The sequence below is a fragment of the Anabrus simplex genome, chromosome 9 (genome assembly GCF_040414725.1).
Source record: "Anabrus simplex isolate iqAnaSimp1 chromosome 9, ASM4041472v1, whole genome shotgun sequence".
NCBI classification, from domain to species: domain Eukaryota; kingdom Metazoa; phylum Arthropoda; class Insecta; order Orthoptera; family Tettigoniidae; genus Anabrus; species Anabrus simplex.
Genome location: NC_090273.1, coordinates 167121314 through 167146763, shown reverse-complemented (window position 1 = coordinate 167146763; position 25450 = coordinate 167121314). Strand labels below are relative to the sequence as shown.

General features: G+C 38.7%; 1 protein-coding gene across 2 annotated transcripts in view; it reads right to left on the bottom strand.

Moving 5' to 3' along the window:
* The window catches only part of LOC136881191 (ubiquitin-ribosomal protein eL40 fusion protein), a 47251-nt gene that overhangs the window by 4296 nt on the left and 17505 nt on the right, over positions 1–25450 (bottom strand). For both annotated transcript variants that reach the window (XM_067153883.1, XM_067153884.2), the window contains exon 2: positions 14322–14521. In XM_067153883.1, the coding sequence (XP_067009984.1) occupies positions 14322–14511 (190 nt within the window). In that variant the 5' untranslated portion in view covers positions 14512–14521. The remainder of the gene's footprint in view (positions 1–14321; positions 14522–25450) is intronic.

Sequence of the window (25450 nt, the reverse complement as noted above, 5' to 3'; positions counted from 1 at the left end):
AATAAATATTCTTTTCTTAATAATTCATGAAAAAAGATCAATTTATAAATTAAAAATTATACAATTTATAAGTAATTATCGAAATGAGCCCGCCTGGTGGCCATGATCGTTAAGGCGCTGAAGTCTAAAACGGTCTAACACCGAGGTTAGCCGGTTCGAGTCCCGTTGGTCGAAAAAATTTTCACCATCAGAATGTTGGCCGGCAGCGTAGGGGAGGTGGTGGTATACAATTTCTAATCACTAGATTGCGTGCCAAAAGCCTGGATTAAATTCCAAACCTCTCCGCAGTGCTCATATGGAGTGAGGGCATATGACGCTGTTGATGGTGATTCGTCCGTCGGATGGGGACGTTAAGCCTTGAGCAGACCCCTTGGTGCTATTCGACAGGAGTAGGCTATGTGCCGGCACCGGGTTTCACCCTCTCCCTACTATCATATATCACGTCATTCATTTCATCTCTCATTAACTCCTCTGATGAGGTTGACGTCAGGAAGGGCATCCGGTCATAAAAATCCGCCACGACAAATTCATCTCACCTCATACCCGACCCCGTAGGGAAACGGGACAAGGGCTGGACAAACATAAGTAATTATCGAAATGAAGAAATCCTGATATCACAGTGCGGCTCTTATTATTAATGTAGATGAAAATATAACTAATTCCTAGTTGTCAAATTTTATTAAGCCTGCTTTCCTTTGGAACAGTAACTCCTGTCATTCTTTCACAGTTTTGCGCCGGGTGTAATATTGATGATGCGTTCTTCCTTGCTCTTGCACCTGAGAAGGTGGAGGAGCGGGGGATATAGGTGTGTCAAGAACTTCCTTGCTGTCACCTATAGCTTCAACTGAGGAGGAATAAGTTGTAGGGCTATCTGTAGGTGGAGAAATTCCAATTCTTTTTTCGTGATCCTTCTCAAGCATTTTCAAATATACTAGAATTTGATAATATAATGGATTCTTATATTCTACTTATGAAGACCTGTACATTCATCTAGACCAACTTGTAAAGAAAAAGGATAACCTTAATGAGGCTGTAGAATATAAGAATCCATTATATTATCAAATTCTAGTATATTTGAAAATGCTTGAGAAGGATCACGAAAAAAGAATTGGAATTTCTCCACCTACAGATAGCCCTACAACTTATTCCTCCTCAGTTGAAGCTATAGGTGACAGCAAGGAAGTTCTTGACACACCTATATCCCCCGCTCCTCCACCTTCTCAGGTGCAAGAGCAAGGAAGAACGCATCATCAATATTACACCCGGCGCAAAACTGTGAAAGAATGACAGGAGTTACTGTTCCAAAGGAAAGCAGGCTTAATAAAATTTGACAACTAGGAATTAGTTATATTTTCATCTACATTAATAATAAGAGCCGCACTGTGATATCAGGATTTCTTCATTTCGATAATTACTTATAAATTGTATAATTTTTAATTTATAAATTGATCTTTTTTCATGAATTATTAAGAAAAGAATATTTATTAGGACAATTTCTCTATGGAATATTGTACAAGTGTTTCCTTGACGACTGCTTTCTATTGTAGAAATAATTTATATATTTTCTCTTGAGTTATTTGTTTGTTTTAATCTTGTCAATCTTATGTTAATTTTAAGGACACTTCATCTAAAGCATTACTTTGTCAATTTTATATATTTTTCATCTAAACAGTGTTATGTGGCTGAAGATGTTGATAATATACGAAACATGTACCACTTTTGACCATTAAAAGTTGCCTTAAGCAATCATTGTATCGACTAGGTGGAAAATAAATAAATACTTAATTGTGAATGCGTAAAATACGCGAGAAAATACGGTAGTTTCTTTATCAGACGGTAAAATGAACGAACATTTATAGGTATCTCTGAACACTTGGAGATAACGTTTGTTATATTTGTTAACCATGACGAGAAAATAAAGTACCCAAAACTGTTACCGACACAACACCTTAAAAACATTCAACTCATTAAAACTATGCACTTACATACGCGAAACTACCACATACAAAACAATTCAATATGTCCCATACATTATTAACATACGACTTGGGCAGTGGGGGAAAGCATACAAATGCAAGGAAAAAAAGTGGCCCACAACTCCAACGAAACTACGGACAGAAAGGATGTTAACAGCGCGCGAACAACAATAACAAAATAATTCTTTCATCCCGATTAACTGAGTCGCTAGCGCGCGCGCCAGCATGTCTTGCTTACAGGACGACTGCCGCCCCGAATTCCTAGCTGTATAAAGCGCACACGCTGCTGTGGTGAGCGGGAAACACGGCACATGAAGGCGCCGGACGAAACACTCACGAAATAAAGCATCAAATAAATACGCTTGAAAACGAGGTTTCGTAAATTACACAAGCACATAAGAATGTATCCTAGGGAAAGAGTATTGGCCGTACTAGAAGTTATAATCACAATTGGGAACATACATCATTTTCAAAAATATTTTTTTGAAAAGTACACCAATGAAATAGTACGTAAACGTATTACATTGTGGTATGTTGCCTTGTTTTCTACCATTAATACTTAATAGTGCCTTTCCGCAAGGCAAGTGAAACGGTCTCTGACGTAAGCGGCGCGCTGTGACGTCACGATCCAGTACCGCATGGAGCTCTACCAGCCGTTGTGCATCAGCCGTTGCTAAAAGCTGATTGTTTATTATTCATGATCGCGAATAACTTCAAAATGACAGAAGGTTCAAAACAGCACAATCAGACAATCTATCATGTGTAAATGTCATCATTCTTGAAAAATAGTGACTTTTGTGGCCGCAGAAATTCGCGGATAACAAGCAAGTTTGTAAGTGGCGTCTTTTATATACGTGCAATGTACTGTAACCCATAGTATTAGGATAACAATGAACCTGGATAGATATCACACCACTTTCAACATTTCCTTCTAGACTGATTCCCCTATTAAAGAATAACATTACATTTTCGGGCTTTCAGCATTAGTAAAGTAAGAAATCGGATTTCAGCACTAACATAAACATATAGGTAGCATTATAGTACTAGTCCGCTTCTGTGGTGTAGTGGTTAATGTGTGCCACTCCCGGAGGCCCGGTTTCGATTCCCGGCTCTGCCATGAAAGTTGAAAACAAATAGTACGAGGGCTGGAACGGGGTCTACTCAGCCTCGGGAGGTCAACTGAGTAGAAGGGTCTCGAATCCCACCTCAGCCATCCTCGAAGTGGTTTTTCGTATTTTCCTACTTCTCCTCCAGGCACCTAAGGCCACGGCCGTTTCCTTCCCTCTTCCTTGTCTATCCCGATCCTCCCATCCTCCAACAAGGCCCCTGTTGAGCATAACAGGTGAGGCCGCCTGGGCGAGGTAATGGCCCTCCTCACCAGTTGCATCACCATACTCAAAGTCTCATGTTCCAGAACACTGCCCTTGAAGTGGTAGAGGTGAAATCCCTCGCTGAGTCCGAGAGAAAACCAACCCTGAAGGATAAACTGATTAAGAAAGAAAGAAAGAAAGAAAGAAAGAAAGAAAGAAAGAAAGAAAGAAAGAAAGAAGGAAAGAAAGATCATAGTACTATAGGGCTATAATCTATCATTCCCAAAAAAATATATATTTATGGTTGGGACAACTGGCCTACCCACTTCCGGGGCCCATGAAAGAGGATTAAATATCTTTGTGGAGGGAAGAAGTTAAACATGATAAAGATAAATATGACTTCATCTAGTTTTCACAAGTCGGGCTGAGTGGTTCAGACTGTTACTTGGCAGGTTCGATCCTGGTTCAGTCCTGTGGTAGTTGAAGGTGCTCAAATACGTCAGCCTCGTGTCGGTAGATTTACTAGCATGTAAAATAACTCCTGCAGGACTAAATTCCTGCACATCGGCGTCTCCGAAAATCGTAGTAGTAGTTAGCAAGGCGTGAAGCCAGTAACATTAATTACATTTGGCTTTTAACAAGCTGAGCATCAGGAAAGAAAAGTGTCCTGGTGACATTTTAGTCGCTCAATACAGGAATGTCTTTGGGTGCTGTGACTTACTTTTTTTTTCTTTTTTTTTTTGCTGTTTGCTTTACGTCACACCGTCACATATAGGTCTTATGGCGACGATGGGACAGGAAAGGCCTAGGAATGGGAACAAAGCGGCCGTGGCCTTAGGTACAGCCTCAGCATTTGCCTGGTGTGAAAATGGGAAACCACGGAAAACCATCTTCAGGGCTGCCGGCAGTGGGGTTCAAAACCCACTATCTCCCGGATGCGAGCTCACAGCTGCGCGCTCCTAACCGCACGGCCAACTCGCGCGGTATTTTTACCCTTCGGTTTATTGACTTGGCTTAAATAACCTAAAACTTAGGTTAAGTTGGATAATATTTTAAACACCTACATCACTATTTTCACCTGTGTGGAATTATGTTATTTATTTCATTAATATTATGATAATTATTATAATTGAGCATTGTTAACTTATAAGACCCCAACAGACAAGCATTGGTTTTGTGTAGTTATACATTTGTTAAATTCACGTTGTTTCCTTTCATGATGTACACGCCTATTCTTTGTTACATTATAGAGTATTTAGATATAGCCTAAATTTCTTTACCAATTAAGCTCTTCAATAAAGACATACATAACTGTCCCATGCCAAGATATATTGGTAGAATTAGAGCTGTCAAAATGGTTGATTTATTATCTTGACATGGATCACCCAAAACATAGGTTAGGTTTGGAGAATACTTTAATAATCAGCATTATTTAATGCACTGTTTATTACTTTCATATTCCAAGATGTAATTGAAGCATTTAAATAAAGCATCATACATTAAAATTTAAAGTTTTACCACTAGAACAGCTGACATGGAAAAGTGATTTGAAAATTCAAACAAATTCATCTTACGTTAAAATCTTCAAAAAAATAAACTGTAGACTTTTCCGATATATCACCAGCATTTCTCCAGCTCGCCAAAATCCATTTCTCCCTAGTTTTAGCGTCTTTGGAACGTTTATAAACAATTTGTTTTGTGTGGTATACGAAGTGCTATTGCACATCGGAACTCTACACCATTTATAAATTTTCTGCCTCACTGCCTGCGCAGGATTCATTTTAAGTCTAAAATATACCACTCAGATTATTATCCAATGTATAGACCTCGAATTTAACCATACTAGACACTAACGTAAAGTAGAAATACGCGAAGTGTATCCTGCTTCTCACAGCACACTATGTGTTATTTCGTCTGCTAATTCAGTCAACCTGTACGATGACGTCAGGCCAATGAGATCGCGTACTTGCGTGACGTGACATTTTCATAGATTGTTATCATGTTTGGAGTTATTTGTACATTCTGATCACATTTTTGAATTCTGCATGCAATTTTGAATCAGATTAGCATATTTATAATTAAAACACCGGATCATGCATGTTCCCTATTAAGTATTTATTTTCCACCTAGTCTATACAATGATTGCTTAAGGCAATTTAATGGTTAAAAGTGGTACATGTTTCGTATTTTATCAACATCTTCAGCCACATAACACTGTTTAGATGAAAAATATATAAAATTGACAAAGTAATGCTTAAGAGGAAGTGTCCTTAAAATTAACATAAGATTAACAACATTAAAACAAACAAAACCTCAAGAGAAAATTATAAATTATTACTACAATTAAAAGCAGTTGTCAAGGAAACACTTGTACAATATTCCATAGAGAGTATGTCCTAAATGAATATTCTTTTCTTAATAATTCATGAAAAAAGATCAAATTATAAATTATACAGTTTATAGGTAATTGTCGAAATGAAGAAAAACAGATATCACAATGTGGTTCTTATTATTAATGCAGATGAAAATATAACTAATTCTTAGTTGTCAATTCTTATTAAGCCTGCTTTCCTTTGGAACAGTAACTCCTGTCATTCTTTCACCGTCTTGTGTCTGGTGTAATATTGATGATGCGTTCTTCCTTGCTCTTGCACCTGAGGAGGTGGAGGAGTGGGGGATATAGGTGTGTCAAGAACTTCCTTGCTGCCACCTATAGCTTCAACTGAAGAGGAATAAGTTGTAGGGCTATCTGTAGATGGAGAAATTCCAATTCTTTTTTCACGATCCTTCTCAAGCATTTTCAAATATACTAGAATTTGATAATATAAAGGATTTTTATATTCTACAGCCTCATTAAGGTTATCATTTTTCTTTATAAGTTGGTCTAGATGAATGACATTAAGGTTATCATTTTTCGTTATAAGTTGGTCTAGATGAATGAGGCTGTAGAATATAAGAATCCTTTATATTATCAAATTCTAGTATATTTGAAAATGCTTGATTAAGATCATGAAAAAAGAATTGGAATTTCTCCATCTACAGATAGCCCTACAACTTATTCCTCCACAGTTGAAGCTATAGGTGGCAGCAAGGAGGTTCTTGACACACCTATATCCCCCACCTCCTCAGGTGCAAGAGCAAGGAAGAACGCATCATCAATATTACACCAGACACAAGACTGTGAAAGAATGACAGGAGTTACTGTTCCAAAGGAAAGCAGGCTTAATAAGAATTGACAACTAAGAATTAGTTATATTTTCATCTGCATTAATAATAAGAACCACATTGTGATATCTGTTTTTCTTCATTTCGACAATTACCTATAAACTGTATAATTTATAATTTGATCTTTTTTCATGAATTATTAAGAAAAGAATATTCATTTAGGACATACTCTCTATGGAATATTGTACAAGTGTTTCCTTGACAACTGCTTTCAATTGTAGTAATAATTTATATATTTTCTCTTGAGTTTTTGTTTGTTTTAATGTTGTCAATCTTACGTTAATTTTAAGGACACTTCCTCTTAAGCATTACTTTGTCAATTTTATATATTTTTCATCTAAACAGTGTTATTTGGCTGAAGATGTTGATAAAATACGAAACATGTACCACTTTTAACCATTAAATTGCCTTAAGCAATCATTGTATCGACTAGATGGAAAATAATAAATACTTAATTGTGAATCTATTGAAGTGCGATACGGACCATGAAACTGATCTTATGTAATCCTAGAAGTTATATTCGTCAAAAAATAGGAAATAAAAATAAATCGGAAAATCGGAAGAGGAGTTAAAAACTGGAAAGTTTCCGGGTAAATCGGAAGGGTTGGCAGGTATGTACATAGAATTCAAGTTATGAGTTAAAATAACACATAAAAATACGCAACACAAACTAAAACAGAGTCAATGGGATAAAAGCGCAGTCAACAAAAAATACAGTAAGACGAGAACAATATTACACAAGAGAAAAAAGACCACAATCCCTCATAAAACGGATGACGAGGTCTGCGGACTGCCCACCATCGCACAGGATGAGTACCACGGTAAGATGACTGCCACAAGTACACACCGGAGGGGGTTCTTTCAATAAATGGGAGTGCGTTAGTATACCATGGCCGATCCGAACACGACATAATACCACTGCTTCTCTCCGAAAAGCCCGAAGGGAAGTCCTCCATACCTTCATTGTACCTCTCATCGCTCTCAGCTTATTTGGAAGAGGCGTGACCTGCCACTCCATCTTCCAATGGGACATAACCAGGTGTCTCAGCTGAGAGTAAATATCACTTGCTGGAACCTTGTAAGGCAACGGGGGTAGTGTTACTGCATCCTTGGCAGCCTTATCTGCTAACTAGTTTCCATCTGCACCCCCAGGCGGCTTAGGAGCCACAGAAACATGATCGGCATCTCTACACCTGGCCAGCAGGTCCTGTATCCGCTGCACTAGTGTGTGCCGCGGGAAACAGGTATCAAAAGACTGTAGCAAGCTCAAGGAGTCAGTACACAGAAGAAAGTGTCGGTGCTCATCGGACAGTGCGTACTGCAAAGCTTCACAGATAGCATAGAGCTCTGTTGTGTACACACTACAGGTTTCTGGGAGAGTACACACAGCCCACTTTAATGTCTGTTCTCGAGCCATCCGTGTAAATGACGAATGAACCTGGATACCGGCCAACAACGGACAGAAAGAGCCTCCGATAAATCTAAGGGTGCAAGTTTTCCTTCGGGCCAGTTTGCAGATCCAGGATTATTTCAGGACGTCGTACTACCCACGGAGGTACCCCACTTTGTTGTCTGATAAGGCAAGGAACTGAAGGTACGTGAAACAATCTGCGACTGCTATCCAAGCGTATTCCAACCAGCTGCGTGGCTCGAGGACAAGCAGTGTACAGCCGACGGTGTCTATTGTTGAATATGCAAGGATAGCTTGGGTGAAGTAGCATCTGTCGCAAATTTGCAGATACGACACAAGGAGCTAGTAGCGCCTCAGGTCTCACGTGTAAAGGTGGCACACCAGATTCAGCGAGTAGACTAGCTATGGGGCTTGTTCGAAAAGCTCCCGTCGCCAACCTAACCCCGCTGTGGTAGATGCTGTTCAGTCTCACAAGAACGCTTGGTCTTGCTGAGCCATATGCTGCACTGCCGTAGTCCAACCTGGATAAAATATGTGACCTATAGAATCGTAGGAGCAACGTGCGATCAGCTCCCCAATTAGTGCTGCTAAAGAAACTTCAAAAGATTAAGCCTCTTGGTACACTGCACTTTTAGCTGCCGCACGTGTGGCTCCCACGATAACGTACTATCGAAAAGGAGCCCAAGAAATCTGTAAGTGTAAACTACAGGAATAGCAACATTTTTTAAGTGTTCAGGAGGGTGAAGAGTACGTTGGCGACAAAATTGGACAAAAGAGGTCTTAGTTGTGGAAAAATGAAAGCCATGTCTGAAGGTCCACTGCTCCACTGCTGAACCAGCAGCAGCAGCAACAATACCGTTTATGGCAATTGCGAACAGAGTGACTACTCGGACACGGAATAGACGGAGGGACAAAAAATTTGCAATAAATACCAACAAGTAACCTCGGAATCTCCATTGATGCAGGACTGAAAGGATACCATACCGACATGTGGTGTCATAGGCCTTTCTTAAGTCAAAGAAAACAGCTACCAAATGCTGTTTGCAGAGAAACGCATCCTGGATAGAGCTCTCCAGGTGTACCAAGTGGTCGGTGGCTCGAAAACCACAAGTATTACATGTAAGAAATATCATTTTTGGTCCGTATTGATGATATCTGATTAGAATAATAACAGTAAGTTATTTATTAAATTGACCACCTAATCACTACAATAAGTCATTGTCTTGGAAGATTTACATTGATCTATTAACTAAAAATGACAATTCATAACGTACAAGCTACCTTCACCTCATCAAATGATTCAACTGTCAATAAACTCATATTCTTGACAACATTTTAACATCACTTCAAATTGAGATGGTCCACTGTTCTTCAACCTTTATTCTACAAGTTTTTACCTTCTCATCAATGTGTTCTACGTATCTACCACATGCCTATGACTTTTATCTCCTAGAAAGGAATATAGTGATCTCTTGACCAACCTTCAACATTATTTTCTCAATATTACTTTTTGAATAAATATGACTGATCGTCATTCTCGTCAGAGTCTAATTGTAACCTCCAATCGCTCAACTTAATTTTTCAGCAATCTTACTACTTATCACAATTTGTTGCTTTGTCCATTTTACTTGTAATAGCAGCCTTTTAATGTCAATAATTGTATTACTTTCACCTTTGTAATTCTTCACATTGTAAAAAATTATTTTAAAAGCAACATTGTTATTTTTAATGTTATTTTTAGTTTAAGTCTCTTCAAGATTTTTAAAATTAATTTCATCTTATTATACGTCAATCAAGTGCTATTTTTATTCTGAGGTTAAGACAATGGCTGATAATGCCATCATAATAGGCGAAACATGTACCATTATTAGTTAATAGACCAATGTAAATCATCCAAGACAATGACTTATTGTATTGATTAGGTGGTCAATTTAATAAATAACTTACTGTTATTATTCTAACTTAACAACTGGAAAGTTTAAACAATGACTTATACATAACACAGTGTTCTCCCCAGAAATTTTCATCAGTCGGGTGGCAGAAATGAGTAGCCGGGTGGGGAATATTTGTAAAAATGCATATGATAAAATTTCAACTTATTCCCTTCATGACATTAACAATGTCAGATAAGTAAATATTAACTGGAAATCTGAACTATTTTATTATCACAAACAAAAGCAGGGTCCGTAGCTCAGGTGGCAGCGCACCAGCATCTCACCCCTGGATTCCGTGTTTCAAATCCCAGTCACTCCATGCAAGATTTTTACCAAAGCGGAGGCGGAACAGGTTTTTCTCCGGCTACTCCAGTTTTCTGTCATCATTAATTTCAGCAATACTCTCCAATATCATTTCATCTGTCAGTCATAAATCATTGCCCCAAATGAGTGCGACAGGTTTCGGCAGCTGGCACAATTCCTATCCATGCCCTGACCCGGTCGAATAACTGTAAAAAGGCTGTGGATATCACGAACAAGACATAACAGTATTTTGAACTTCTAGTGTTCTACAGCTTGTTCATAATAATGTTACATCGGGGCTTACCACACCGTTGCTGTGGAGTGTCACATGGGTTTGTGATGTCTAGGTTATGTTAGCCCAGCGGAATGCTCTCATACACCACAAGGAAACAAAGAAATTGTGCAACACTGAACAGAGCTTATACTGTTAGTGCAAGCAAATATGGCTATAGTGAACATTGCTCTCTTCCAGTTCCTCACACTAATCTTCAGTGTCTTCTATTTCACTGTAAGAAGACATTACACAATTCTTTCTTACTGCCTCTGAACCCTTCACTTTCCTTGCTTATCAGGCAGATAATTCTTTTCCTGAACTTAGTCCTACAAGCCTTCAATCCAATAACAGAAATATGGTAGCATGCTGAGTCTTCAGGACTAAGAGTTATTGGATCCCATCAGAGAAATGAGGTGGCCTTTTCACACCATTTACCCCATCATCGCTCATACTGCAGTACGTTATTGCAGTGGAACCTCGATTCATTATTTTTGGTAGGATCGCAAAAATCCCCGATACATGCACATTAATAATCGATGTGGGAAACACCAGTTATAGAGCAATTGCAAACATAATACTTAAAAATCAAAATCGATTTCCCTCTCCAGCAAGCCGGGTGTGGGTGTTTACGAGCCTCTTCCAGTTCGTCCTGTCCATCCACAGCTGATGTTCTACCTATAGCTGCCAATTTACACCAACGCTCAAAAGTAAAATAGTGGCTACTTCAGACTTGACAGTTCCCTATCGACCATAATTTATGTTTGTAGAAGTTTCGGCTAACAATCAAAAAGTACTGATCGGAGTAGTTTATAAACCCCAAGACGTAAGACACGTATCTGACCTGAACTTTGCTTAGCCAAGTCCACTGTATGAAAATATAATTATACTTTGAGATTTTAACACAAATCTGCTGACTGTGCAAGAAATGACTCAGTACATTTACAAGATATGTTCTTTAGCTTAGACCTACACATCCTACCTCTAAATGCTGCTAATCATCTACATACAGTAAACCGGACGGCTCACACATTGACTTGATCATAACTAACAATCTTTAGAAAGTTTTAAATCACAAACAGTTTGCAGTGCCAGGTGTTTCTACCCGTGATCTAATGAACATTTTCAGTGCATGATATATGCGGGGATTTGTGTGCGAAAGATCTTATTCAGGAGAAGACAAAATTATTTGCATTAGGCTATTGAAACCAGACAACTGGCATACTTACCCTAATCACTTTCACTGCCTTCAATCTGTGGGCTATTCTCACGTGCATCATTCTGGTCACCATCCCTACGGTGTTATATATTTAGTTTCAAATTTTGGCAGCTTGTATATGACCGGGAAGCTTGCAAACGTGGAAACAGAAAGATGCAGGCTGAAAATTGACATTCTTGGGTTAAGTGAAGTAAGATGGCCTGGATCAAGGATTCAGATTATGAAGGAACGATCCTTGTACTTTTCAGGGGGAGATGATATTAACCACAGGTATGGAGTTGGAGTTATTGTGTCATCAATGATTGCAAAATCAGTTTTAGATTTCGTTCCAATTAGTGATAAGAGTATTGTTAGTAAGGTTGCAAACGACACACTGACCTATTAATATCATCCAGGTTCATGCACCAACTTCTGACAAAGATGATGAAGAGATACAATCGTTCTATGATACATTGAATGAAGTACTGAAACTTACAAAGAAAGGAGAGAGAATACTGGTTATGGGTAATTTCAACTCAGACTGGCCTCGGTGCTGAAGGTGATATTGTAGGGAGCTATGGTCTTGGTGAACAAAACTCAAGGGGAGACAGATTGGTGCAGTTTTGCACAGAACATGAAGTTTTTGTTTCTAATACCCTTTTCAAACTTCACCCTAGGAGGCTATACACATGGACTTCACCTGCAGATAATGAAGAAAAGACTGTCAGAAATCAGACAGATTTAATTTTAGTGAAACAAGAGCTGAAGAAATTCGTGAAATCAGTAAAAACCTATCCTGGTACTGACACTAACAGTGACCACAACCCAGTAGTAATGGACTAAGTTTGTTAAATAATAGTATAGAATGTTTACATGCACAATTTATAGCTCTTTATAACCTAGAAGTAGTGTTCGTTGCACAAAATTTTGAGGTTATCGCATATTGGACCACCCTTTATTATTTTTGGCTGTAAAAGTGGGGGAAAAAAGGGGTCTAATACACGAGTAAATACGGTATTTCAATTTCAGTTCTTGACGTAACTAATGTTGAAATGTGTTGTCAAACACTAGTGGAGATTTAAACCTGATTGTTATATATAGACTGGACAAGAACGTTGTTTTAAATGAAACTGTAAGTGTCTTGACTTTGGGTCTTATGTAATAACAAAGAATTGTAAAGAGTACAATATTAGGCTGTTTCTTAGTTTTAGGCTGCTGCTTAATTGAGAAGGAGCATCCTAGACACTTGATACAGTCTTGTATGAATATCATTCCCACTGATGTGTTGCTTGGTCTTTGGGAGGGATCTTAAGATTTGTTCAATTCATACTAGGGGGACATGCCTGTTCTGGCAGCGCCTATCTTGGGCTATGGTGTCGAGAGATGTTACTGTGAAGAGCTTCTTGAAGACCGACATTGCAAATGCGTTGGACGGAAGTCAGGATGATGCAGTGTGGGAAGGTGACCAGAATGATGCTCGTAGATTGAAGGCAGTGAAAGGTAAGTATGCCAGTTGTCTGGTTTCAATAGCCTAATGCAAATAATTTTACGTCTTCTCCAAAATACGATCTTTTGCTCACAAATCCCCGCATATATCATGCACTGAAAAAGTTTGCACTTATTTTTGGTCAAAAAAGTGCAAGTTATATGCAAGCAAATACAGTAATATATGAGGGTTGCTTTTAATTAAGGGCGATTTTTTTATATATAAACATAACCAAATATTTTATTTTCAAACCATATTTATGTTTAGGTTTTACGTAAGTTTATTTTTCTACATAGTTGCCTTGTTTATCTAGGCAATGAGAGCCATAAGTTCACTGCCATTTTCAATTCTTCAACGTCGTTGAAGACCTTCCCGCCAAGATGATGTTTCAGCTGCCAAAAAAGGACGGAAATAGCTTGTAGCAAGGTCAGGGCTATACGGTGAGGGATCCTAAACTTCCCACCTGAACGAGTCAATCAGTTCCCAAGTCTGGAGAGCAGTGCGGGGCCATGAGTTATCGTGAAGGAGGAAAATTCCCTTTGTTAGCATGCCGCGTCTTTTGTTATGAACCAGACGCCTGAGTTTGGTCAAGGGTCCACAGTAGGCTTCCGAGTTGATCGTCGTTCCTCGTGGCATAAAGTCCACCAGCAGTCACCAATTGGTCGACCTGAGCTTTCTTAGTCACAAACATTTTTACAGCCACTTCTGAGCTCTTACCAATTTTCACATTTTTACCTTTGCTTACTGCATTCTCATCATACACCTCACAAGGCTAACGAATGCCAGCAGCCAACATGTTTTTTGCACTCAAAAAGTGCATTACAGTCCATATCTCACAAGCGGCAGGCGATTCAATAAGCTTGAACATTTTAAAGATGAACAGTTCAACGTACAGGTTACCTACACAGCTGCAACCGACACCTGTTTGTTCGCAAACTATGCCGGCAGGCGGAAGGTAGTGCACACACTTGTTGTCTCGTGTGAGCTAACGAAGGGATTACAAAAAACTTCCCTTACTTATAAACATACTTCATACTGCAACACTGCAAATCTTAACCACCATATTTTTATTCTAGGAAACACCATAATGCATTCAGAATGTTACAAATAGTTAAGGTACGACAAGATTAAAATGTTTAAAAGACGGTTGGGATTGAAGGGGTGGTGCTTGGGTGTATAAAGGTTGCTTACATAATTTGTAACTCACCCTTTTGGATGTTGTAGTCCGAGAGTGTGCGACCATCTTCCAACTGCTTTCCAGCAAAGATCAATCGCTGTTGATCAGGAGGAATTCCTTCCTTATCTTGGATTTTCGCCTTCACATTCTCGATCGTGTCAGAAGCTTCCACCTCGAGCGTGATGGTTTTCCCAGTCAGAGTCTTCACGAAAATTTGCATTGTGGCCTATCTGCATTGAAGAGAAAACAGAAGTATTAATGTTATAAGAACTCTTCAATTATTCAAGTATTCCAAAACTAATTGAAATAAAGGAATTGCAAATGTTCCATAATATTTAATGATAGTAATAAAAACTGGGCTAAACCCATTGAAATTCAACGGAATACTAAGTCACTGGTAAAATCACACAATAAATATGAATATTAATGGAACTGTTGATCACTTAGCAACCTGCTTACATAATGTATTGCGGGTTAGAGTAAGCCTTCCCCTGCAATTATTGGAGTGATCATTTAATGATTTGATTTTATGATTACTCAGTCTCATGATTCACTGGATTATGAGAGAATGGGAACAAGCACTAAAAGCTCAAGGAAATTAAGGAGAATAATGGACTCTGCTATGGAGGGTAAGAGAAGTAGAGGTAGACCAAGACGACGATGGTTAGACTTGGTTTGTAACGATTTAAAGATGAGGTATAGAACTAAATGAGGCCACAACACTAGTTGCAAATCAAGGATTGTGGCGACGTTTAGTAAATTCACAGAGGCTTACAGACTGAACGCTGAAAGGCATAACACATGTATGTATGTATGTATGTATGACAAGAAAACATGTAAAAATCTCCTGTCTTGCTTTCGCAGATAATCTTGCAATCCTCGCAACAAACTAACAACAGGCGATCAGCCAAATCAAAACCCTCAGGAAATGCTCAAAAATTCGGTGTACAAATCTCCTCCTCAAAAACCAAGGTCATGTGCAACCACTGCAACCTCCAGAATTTGAACATAAAATTTGGCACAATCGAGTTCAGATATCTAAGGGAAATTCTAGTACCAACAGGAAAAGAACAGAAGGCCCTCGAGGTCTGCATCCAGAATATGAAGAGAGCCCTCGGCCGAATGCAAAAAATTTACAACAAAAAATGCCTCTCAGCCTTCACCAAAATTCGACATTACAACACCATGATCAAACCTGAAATACTACATGCGAGTGAAACACTGATCTCCACAGAAAAACAGTACTCAAAGACATCCTGAAAGAGGAATGTAAAGTCATCAGGAAAATTCTCAGCCCAAAACTGACTAATACCAATATAAATGGCCCATTATTGGAAATGATTAATTTTCTGGCTAACTCATTCCTGGTTGCCAGCGTTTCGCCCCAGTGTGGTAAGTTGGTCTCATCAGTTGGTAAACAGCACACCTATACCGCCGTCAGCGAGAAAACAAGTCATGCTGTAAACATGAGCACGTGTTCATGTTAACGTTTATTGGTTGACTCTACCGCACAATGCCTGCGGAGAGCCATCAAAATAGTTTGTTAGCCAGATCATAGTATAATGGGATCCTACGTGGACAATGTCCAAAATATAATTTATCAAATAATTTCAGTCAGAATAATATGCAAGAACCAATTCACTGTCATTAATGTAAGTAATTCAATCTGAACAATGCCAGGTATCCATGCCCTCATGCTTGACCTGCCATGTTGAATCTCGAGCCTCTATTTTACATGACATCGTCCGTTCGCACCGTATTGGATCTTTAACCACAGCGACACGGTCCGTTCGTGAAGGTTCGATGGAAACTTTAGTTCCACTCACCTCCATAGAATTTGTATGGGACCTGGTAAATTTATACGTTGCACGTAATAATAAAACTCGAAGTCAGGATATTAACGAGACTCTGGTGAACGTAACAGCTGAAATGTGGCGTGCCATTTATCACCTGGAGCCGGAAGAGCTGAGATTCTGAGAATCGTACGGTCTGTGCGATTACATAGAATCAGCTTCATGGTCCGTATCGCAGTATTTTTTTATTTTCCACCTTGTCGATACATTAATTGCTTAAGGCAACTTATTGGTTAAAAATGGTACATGTTTCGTATATTATTAACATCTTCAGCCACATAAGACTGTTCAGATAAAAAATTCATATATTGACAAAGTATCAATGCTTGAAAGGAAGTGTCCTTGCCTTAAGCAATATTAATGTATCGACAGGGTGGAAAATAAAAAATACTTGGTTGTGAATCGTTCTGTGTGATACGACTGTCGATCGTCTTGTCGTTAATATGAATGATATGAGCAACAGTGTTAAAGGAGAGAGAGAGAGAGAGGAATCAGAGTTGGAGTTCGTCCTTTATCAGATTATAATTAGGCAAGCTGCTTTTTTAAACTGTTTTTCATATTTCCTTTTCAAAACTATATTTCCCTTCTAGAATTTAATTGAAAAATTAAATATCAAAAGTGAGGAATTTCCTTACATATGCTGCTGTGAATGATTTAATAACCTCAAATCAATCAACCTTTCATAATTTCTTTTCTGAGGTGTTAAATATCTGGGTGTGATGTAATTCGCTTGTTTATTCCTTGCAGACAGTGAATATAATTGAAGCAGGGAGATAAAAAACCCACTAACTCCAATTTTTGGCGAAATTGAGTTATGGGCTGGATGGGGCTTTTGAGTTTGTTCCGCATGGATGGAAGGCAGGAATACTCTAATTCTGTCATTCATCTGTATACAGGAGATGTTTTAAAAATCCATGGAAAGCAGAACACCTCTTACTCCATGGAATTAGACAGTTCTTGCATTCCATTCCATACTTTATTTCCAGGTAGGCGACAACACCATCGCTTAACCAGCTGAACAGAGATTGAGAGGTTAATACGGAACCAGATTCAAGTTCCGACAGGGAAATTAGTGGAAAGAAACAAAGAAATTAAGGCAACTTGGAAGCGAAACATTATTTAAAAGCTTAAAGCAAAGGGCAAGTAGCTAACCTCGACTGTTTAATTTGATACTGTATTATTAGAAAAGTTGAACATTAAACAATATACTACTGCTGAGATAAGAAATAGGAATTTTCTTATGTATAAATATATGTAAACATGTGCTTTAAATAAATGCGTTAGTAATAGCATTCATAATTTTCTAGGTGCAAAAGTAATGCCCTTCTAAATTCCCTGATGGAGTAAAGCAACACATTATTGAACCGAGATATTCCCCATATCAGAAAGTAAAGCAATACAATATTCGGCATCCCACAAAAATGAAATCAATGTGAGTAAAACTGTGAAAGGTACAATATGTAGTCGATTTAACAGGTTGTGGTGATTGTTTTAATAGTAAGTACAACTACACAACCATCCTCTATATAACGTTAATCAGACAGGAAAAATGCAGGGGATCTGACACTTCGAAAAATGAAGTTATCGGCCAAAGGAAGACAAGGGTCATGAAGGGCACGAAAATGAAAGACTCCCTAGCCCTCGGAAACCTAATAGCGTCGGGGTCGGAAAAGGACAAGAGTTGACCAAAGGAGGTCGGAAAGGGTAGATGAAATTGAGGAGTCTGGCACAAGTAATTGGAAGCAATGCCGGGAATCAGCTATGGGCCCCGTGGTCGCCAACCCACGATCCCAAGTTCTGAGCCTCTTACGACAGGCAGGGCATAACAGGGGGATCGATTCAACATCCAGACACCCAATACAACTGCATCTTTTCCCACTAAACAAAAGTACAACTCACACTTGCCACTAAAAATAGAGAAGCAAAAGGACTTGCAAAATTTAATGAAGTTCATTTCTGAGGAAGGCAGGATGTGTTACAAAAACTGTTTGCTGAGAGTAATAACCCTGATTCACAGACTGAACAAGAGAACGAAAGTGAAAGAGAATATCTGTAATGAAATTCTTAAGTTTATTTGTGGATTAATTTTGCATTTTGGTACAATTTAGATTAGAGTATTTAGTGGATATTAGCCTCACGCTGTACCTTTGAAATTTAAAAGTGTAAGAATGCTAATTATTGTAATAAACTTTCATATTCTATCGTTTCATACGGTAGTTATGATATACTGGTTCCTTTTCTGTCACTTTTTTTATTTATTTCATACACTCCGGAATTCAAAAAGCCCCTAACTGCACCACTATTTAATTCTAATTGAAGCATAAAGTAATATAAACACTTAAGTTATGAAGTATTTAATTCATAAAGAATATAATTTTACTTAACATGAGCACATACGCGCATTAGATTTAAAATCAATGAGGGAGATTATCATTTTTTCTCTCTCCTGTAAAATTAGGTTTACTGGAGTTAGTGGGTTTTTTATTTCCCTGCTTCAATTTGCTTCGTATTCATAATATCAACACTGCATTTCATCAACACGTTGGCATCAGCGATGTCCAGCAACAGTCTGATGTAATCGCGGTAATCAGGTGAGGTAATAATTACTGTTCCAATATAACCCCCACGCAGCTCACACCGTGTGCTCGGTCATTCCCCAATCAACGTGAAGGACCACGGATGGACACATGATGTTCTTTGTTTACATCAGCTTCGGTTCTCTCGATGACGGCAAAATACCAAGACACATGGCTAGTGCATTCCGTGGAGTCCAGTGCGAAGGCTACTATGAGCCATCAGCAGTGCCAAGGCACTATGAGAGACTGTCTCATGGGTCTTGATAGGTGTGCAATTTACCAATGATGAGCCCAACTTAGCACACTGGGGCAAAACGCTGGCAACCAGGAATGAGTTAGCTAGAAAATTTATATAATGTCCAATAACGGACCATTTATATTGGTATTACAAATTTACTCTTTCGGAACAAATATTTCAGGTTCCCTATCGGAATCAACATCTGTTCATGTTTCAGTCATCAGTCCACAGACTGGTTTGATGCAGCTCTCCAAGCCACCCTATCCTGTGCTAACATTTTCATTTCTATGTAACTACTGCATCCTACATCTGCTTGTCATATTCATACCTTGGTCTAGCCCTACCGTTCTTACCAACTACACTTCCTTCAAAAACCAACTGAACAAGTCCTGGGTGTCTTAAAATGTGTCCTATCATTCTATCTCTTCTCGTCAAATTTAGCCAAATCGATCTCCTCTCGCCGATTCGATTCAGTATCTCTTCATTTATGATTCCATCTAATTCATCTCACCTTCAGCATTCTTCTGTAACACCACATTTCAAAAGCTTCTATTCTCTTTCGGTCTGAGCTAGTTATCGTCCATGTTTCACTTCCATATAATGCCACGCTCCACACGAAAGTCTTCAAAAACATCTTTCTAATTCCTATATCAATGCTTGAAGTGAGCAAATTTCTTTTCTTATGAAAGCTCTTCCTTGTTCGTGCTAATCTGCATTTTATGTCCTCCTTACTTCTGCCATTGTTAGTTATTTTACTACCCAAGTAACAATATTCATCTACTTCCTTTAAGACTTCATTTCCTAATTTAATATTTCCTGCATCGCCTGCCTTCGTTCGACTGCACTCCACTACTTTGGTTTTGGACTAATTTATTTTCATCTTGTACTCATTACCCAAGACTTTGTCCATACCATTCAGCAGCTTCTCTAGATCTTCTCCATTCTCAGGTAAAATAATATCATCGGCAAATCTCAAGGTTTTGATTTCCTCTCCTTGGATTGTGATTCCCTTTCCAAATTCCTCTTTGATTTATCTTACTGGCTGTTCTATGTAAACATTGAAAAGGAGGGGGACAAACTGCAGCCTAGCCTCACTCCTTTCTGGATTGCTGCTTCTTTTTGAAAGCCCTCGTTTCTTATCACTGCAGACTGATTTTTATACAGATTGTAGATAATTCTTCGTTCTCGGTATCTGATCCCAGTCACCTTCAGAATCTTAAATAGCTTGGTCCAATCAACATTATCGAATGCCTTTTCTAGATCTACGAATGCCATGTACGTGGGCTTGTCCTTCTTGATCCGATCCTCTAAGATCAGACAAAGTCAGGATTGCTTCACGTGTTCCTACATTTCTTCAAGCCAAATTGATCTTCTCCCAACTCAGCTTCAACTTGTTTTTCCATTCTTCTGTAAATAATACATGTTAAAACTTTGCAGGCATGAGATACTAAACTAATGGTGCAATAGTTTTCACACCTGTCAGCACCAGCTTTCTTGGGAATAGGTATAACAACATTCTGCCGAAAATCAGATGGGACTTCTGTCTCATACTTGCACACTAAATGGAATAGCCTTGCCATGCTGGTTTATCCCACGGCAGTCAGTAATTCAGAGGGAATGTCATCAATTCCAGCTGCCTTGTTCTTATTTAGGTCGCTCACAGCTCTGTCAAACTGACCACAAAATTGGCTCTCCCTTTTCATCAGCATCAACAGCCTCTTCTTGTTCCAGAACCAAATTATCGACATCTTCACCTTGATACAACTGTTGGATATGTTCCTGCCATCTTTCTGCTTTGTCTTTCCCTAGAAGTGGCTTTCCATCTGAGCTCTTAATATTCATACATCTAGATTTCCTTTCTCCAAAGATTTCCTTGATTTTCCTGTATGCAGCACCTACCTTTCCTAGGACTATACAACCTTCGACATCCTTGCACTTCTCCTTCAGCCAGTCTTCCTTAGCTACCTTGCACTTTCTATCCACTTCATTCTTTAATCGCCTGTATTCTTTACTGCCCTCTTCATTTCTAGCATTCTTGTATTTTCGTCGTTCATCAATCAGGTCTAGTATCTCCTGAGTTATTCACTGATTCTTAGTTGATCTTTCCTTCCTTCCTAACGTTTCTTCAGCAGCCCTGCCGACTTCATTTTTCATGACTATCCACTCTTCCTCTATTGTATTTCCTTCAGCCTTTTCATTTAGTCCTTTTGCAACATGTTCCTTGAAACAATCCCTCACGCTCTTTTCTTTCAACATCATTTTGCATTCTTTCCTTTCTTCAATTTCTTCAGCTTCAGATGGCATTTCATGACCAACAAGTTGTGGTCAGAGTCCATGTCTGCTCCTGGGAAAGTTTTGCAATCCAACACCTGGTTTCTGAATCTCTGCTTAATCATAATGAAGTATATTTGATACCTTCCAGTCTCTCCAGGTCTCATCCATGTGTAAAGCTGTCATTTGTGGTGTTTGAACCAAGTATTGGCAAGGACTAAATTATGATCAGTGCAGAATTCAACCAGCCGACTTCCTCTTTCGTTCCTTTGTCCCAATCCGAATTCTTCTACTGTATTACCTTCTCTTTCTTGGTCTACCACTGCATTCCAGTCTCTCATCACAATTAGATTCTCGTCACATTTTACATATTGTATTAAATCTTCTATCTCTTCATATATTCTTTCGATTTCTTCATCCACTGAGCTAGTACGCATATAGACCTGCACTATTGTGGTGGGCATTGGTTTGGTGTCTATCTTGACGACAATGATTCTTTCGCTATGCTGGTCGTAGTAGCTCACCCGCTGTCCTATTTTCTTATTCATTATTAAACCAACTCCTGCATTTCCTCTGTTTAATTTTGTGTTGATAATTCGGTATGTCACCAAAACTGACTGACGAACGATACCGACTGCAATCTCATACAAAAACCGAGGAGTTCTCAAACCTTGCGTCCAACATCAGAAAAATACTCCCGACATTTTACAGACACATCAAACGCCTTCCAGAAAGCAGACTGACAAGAATCTTACTAGAGGCAACAGAAAACATCACAACGAATATGTGGACATCCGCCAAGACGTGGAAAAATCAGGAATCAAGGTTTCCGACATCGCAGACCGAACCTGCTACAGACAAAATCAGCAAGTGGGAAGTAGAGTCGGAAGGAAACCACAAGAAGAGACGGGAGCCAAGTGGACAGAAGAACGGAGAACCACGATGAGAGAAAAATTGAAGGCTGCCTGGCAAAGAACGAAATGCACAACTTCTAAGCAAGCTTTGCATGATCAGTTTTCTGGTCTTTTTCGCATCTAATAATAATAATAATAATAATAATAATAATAATAATAATAATAATAATAATAATAATAATAATAATAATAGTGTTATTGGCTTTATGTCTTACTAACTACTTTCACAGTTTTGAGTAGCCAAGGTGCCAGAATTTAGTCCCGCAAGAGTTTTATGTGCCAGTATATCTACCGATACGAGGCTAATGTATTTCAGCACTTTCAAACACCGCTGTCTCATGCTAAAGATTGGGTCCACTGTAGAACTTCCACTCCTGAAGCCATATTGTTCGTCTTGTAATTTTCCTTCAATCTTTCTTCTCATTCTTCAAATATCCTTTCCAGTATTTTAACTACTATGATGTAAATGTGATTCCTCTATAGTTACCACAAACTTTCTTGTCCCCTTCCCTAAACACTGGCATTATCCCTTTTTTCCAGTCTTCTCAAACATATTTGTGTTTCCACATACACTTTAGTAATCAGAACAACCACTGCATACCAACAGGTCCAGCAGCCAGAGGAGTGGGCCAATTTAAAAAAGTCATTTGTTAGTGTAGCAGAGAATGCTTGTGGCAGGACATCTACAAGAGTGAAAGAAAAGGAGACACCATGATGGAATGAGGAAGTGAGGAAAGTGATGAAAGAAAAGGACAGCCTGGCGAGAATGGAACCGAGATCAAACAGAAGAAAGCAAAAGGAAGTATCTCAACAGCAAACGGAGTCTGTGAAATGTGGAACAGACTGCACAGAATTAACTTTACTCCACATCAGAGTACAGTGTATAGAGTTAGAAACATCAGGTACTTCTCCTAAAGGTAAAGCTTGATCAGCTGCATCTTCTCCATCACTTTCAATTATCATACCATGAGGAATTACAGTACTAGTTCTGTCAAAAAGTAAAGGTGAATTAAAGTCACTATCCATGTCCCCACTCTCTCCACCAAAAGGTATTTCTTCAATTCGGGAGTCCATAATCTCTCCTTCATTCAAACCACACATTATTCAGCTCGTCATACTCTGTACACATCAAATATAAAGCTTACTGAGAGATTATGACACAAAACATACTGAAACAAAGTGAGGTTATGTGACAAATCTATTACGAGTGGTGGTCACATACCGTAACCACCAAGCACAGAAGCTTAGAACATTAGAATTATACTCAAATTCACTTTATTTATTACTGATGTTCTAAAACTGATAAATGTAGCTAAATTTCACTTTTGTTACATAAAAGAAGGATGTAAATGGATCAGAGAAGTAAGGGAGGATCTGAAGGAAATAGGCCTTACAACAGAAGACACCAAAAATAAGATAAAATTGAATACAAAACTCAAGAATACAAACCTCCGCTTTACCCTTACACAAAACAAACCAACAACACACACATTTTCAACTGAGGAAAGGGCACGAAGATCGGAGCGTCTGAAGAAGTACTGGGAGGGCCGCAAAGCCCGAACAATCCCTTCAAAGAGACCTGAACGACGGACTGACTAAAGTGATCCTATGTGGTCATAAAAGAAGAAGAAGAAGAAAAGAAGGAAATACCACCAGCTTAGCACAGTTGAAGTTGTATTTTACGAGTGGCTTGAAACACGTGTGAGCACCCGACTGCTGCTGCCTTCTCTGTATTCTGTTTCAAACTATCTGGAAAGTGGTTTCAAATGACAGTTTCTGCCCATGAAGAGCAACCAATAAATATTAGGTGGTTACAAAGTGTGTCGCCTGCCCTTCAAATAGGAATGTGGCCACAAATTGCAAGAATCCTGATAATGGAGACTAGAATTGAATACTGAACAGTGAAAGTAACTGCAAAATCCATCCTTGCCTAGGAGGATGAAGTGTAACCTTAATCTAATGAATTCATGCATTATAGTTGATTTTTACGTTAAGGATTTTGAAGAATTAAAACTATTTAACTACATTAATTGCAGTCTGTAGCAATTGTGATCAAAGTGTTTCTGTGTGTAATGTAGATACTATTCATTAAGTCATATTCTGAATTTAACTGGTCATACTTTTATGTTTCTAAGTCAAATGCATACATATTTCATAGAAATCTGCTCCCTACTTATAAGTAATGTAAAATAATAAATATGTTTACAAGAAATTGAAAAAAATATATATATAAAAAACATGACAATTGGAATTATTTTAGGTGTCCCAAACTTCTTTTAGCCATCCATTATCAGTCCTTGGGAATCACGTGTGAATAGGAAACGTTTTTATGAAACCTCGGAACACGGTCGACTAGATCTACACTGCGCTAGCTAGTGGCAACGCTTGGCAGAAATGTGCAAGGATGATCTCTGGAATATCTGATTATGCAGATAAACCAGGTTCTTGGTCCATAGTTAGTCCTGCCTATAGGTGGGCAGGCACAAGGTTCCACTTGGCAGTTCATGTTGCCACTACTACAAAAAACTACCCAACAATCAGAACGACCAAGCCGCTACGTTTTATGTCAGATACCATTATGCATTTTATACATATTAGTTCGTATTTAATTTCGCATAGTGCATATAACCTTTTATTTACTTACACAAACATTAGTAAATTTTTAAAAATTATAATGTTTAAGCAAGCTGTAAAATAAAGACAAACTATTTTCATTTGGTTGTTGGCAATATGGCTAGTAAGTTATAGTGATGCCATCTATATCTACCTTGACTTCCATATTGAAGTGTAGCTGCTTGTCTGTCGTTGCTAGCACGTGGTCAGATGTGATTTGCGCGTTGAAGAAAGTGGTGGTTTTTGTGAGATAAATGTGAATTTTGTAACGTGCAATGCGATGTCACGGATACGACAATATAGTGATGAATCGCGAAGTGATAATCCTTAGCGCCGGCGAGTGCCCCTTAATAGTCAGGCATGTGAATTAGTGGGGAGAACTCACAAGTTTTATGAGAGAGAGAGAGAGAGGGGGGGGGGGGGGAGAGACAAGGAATTCATACGCTCCAGGAACTGAAGGAAAAAGGGACTGGGAAACCTAGCAATAGCAGAAACGGGGCTGATAGTTGGGACTTGTTTCTTAGCACTCCAGGAAAGAAACTATTTAAGCCATCTCCTGTAACAGGAATTGATTCTTTCCACGCTGACGCAATACGAAGACACTTGTAACAATCGTACAGAAGGAATACCCTATCGTGGCAAAATTACTAGCCTCCCGTAGGCAGGAAAACCTTGTCTCCAGATGTAAAACTTC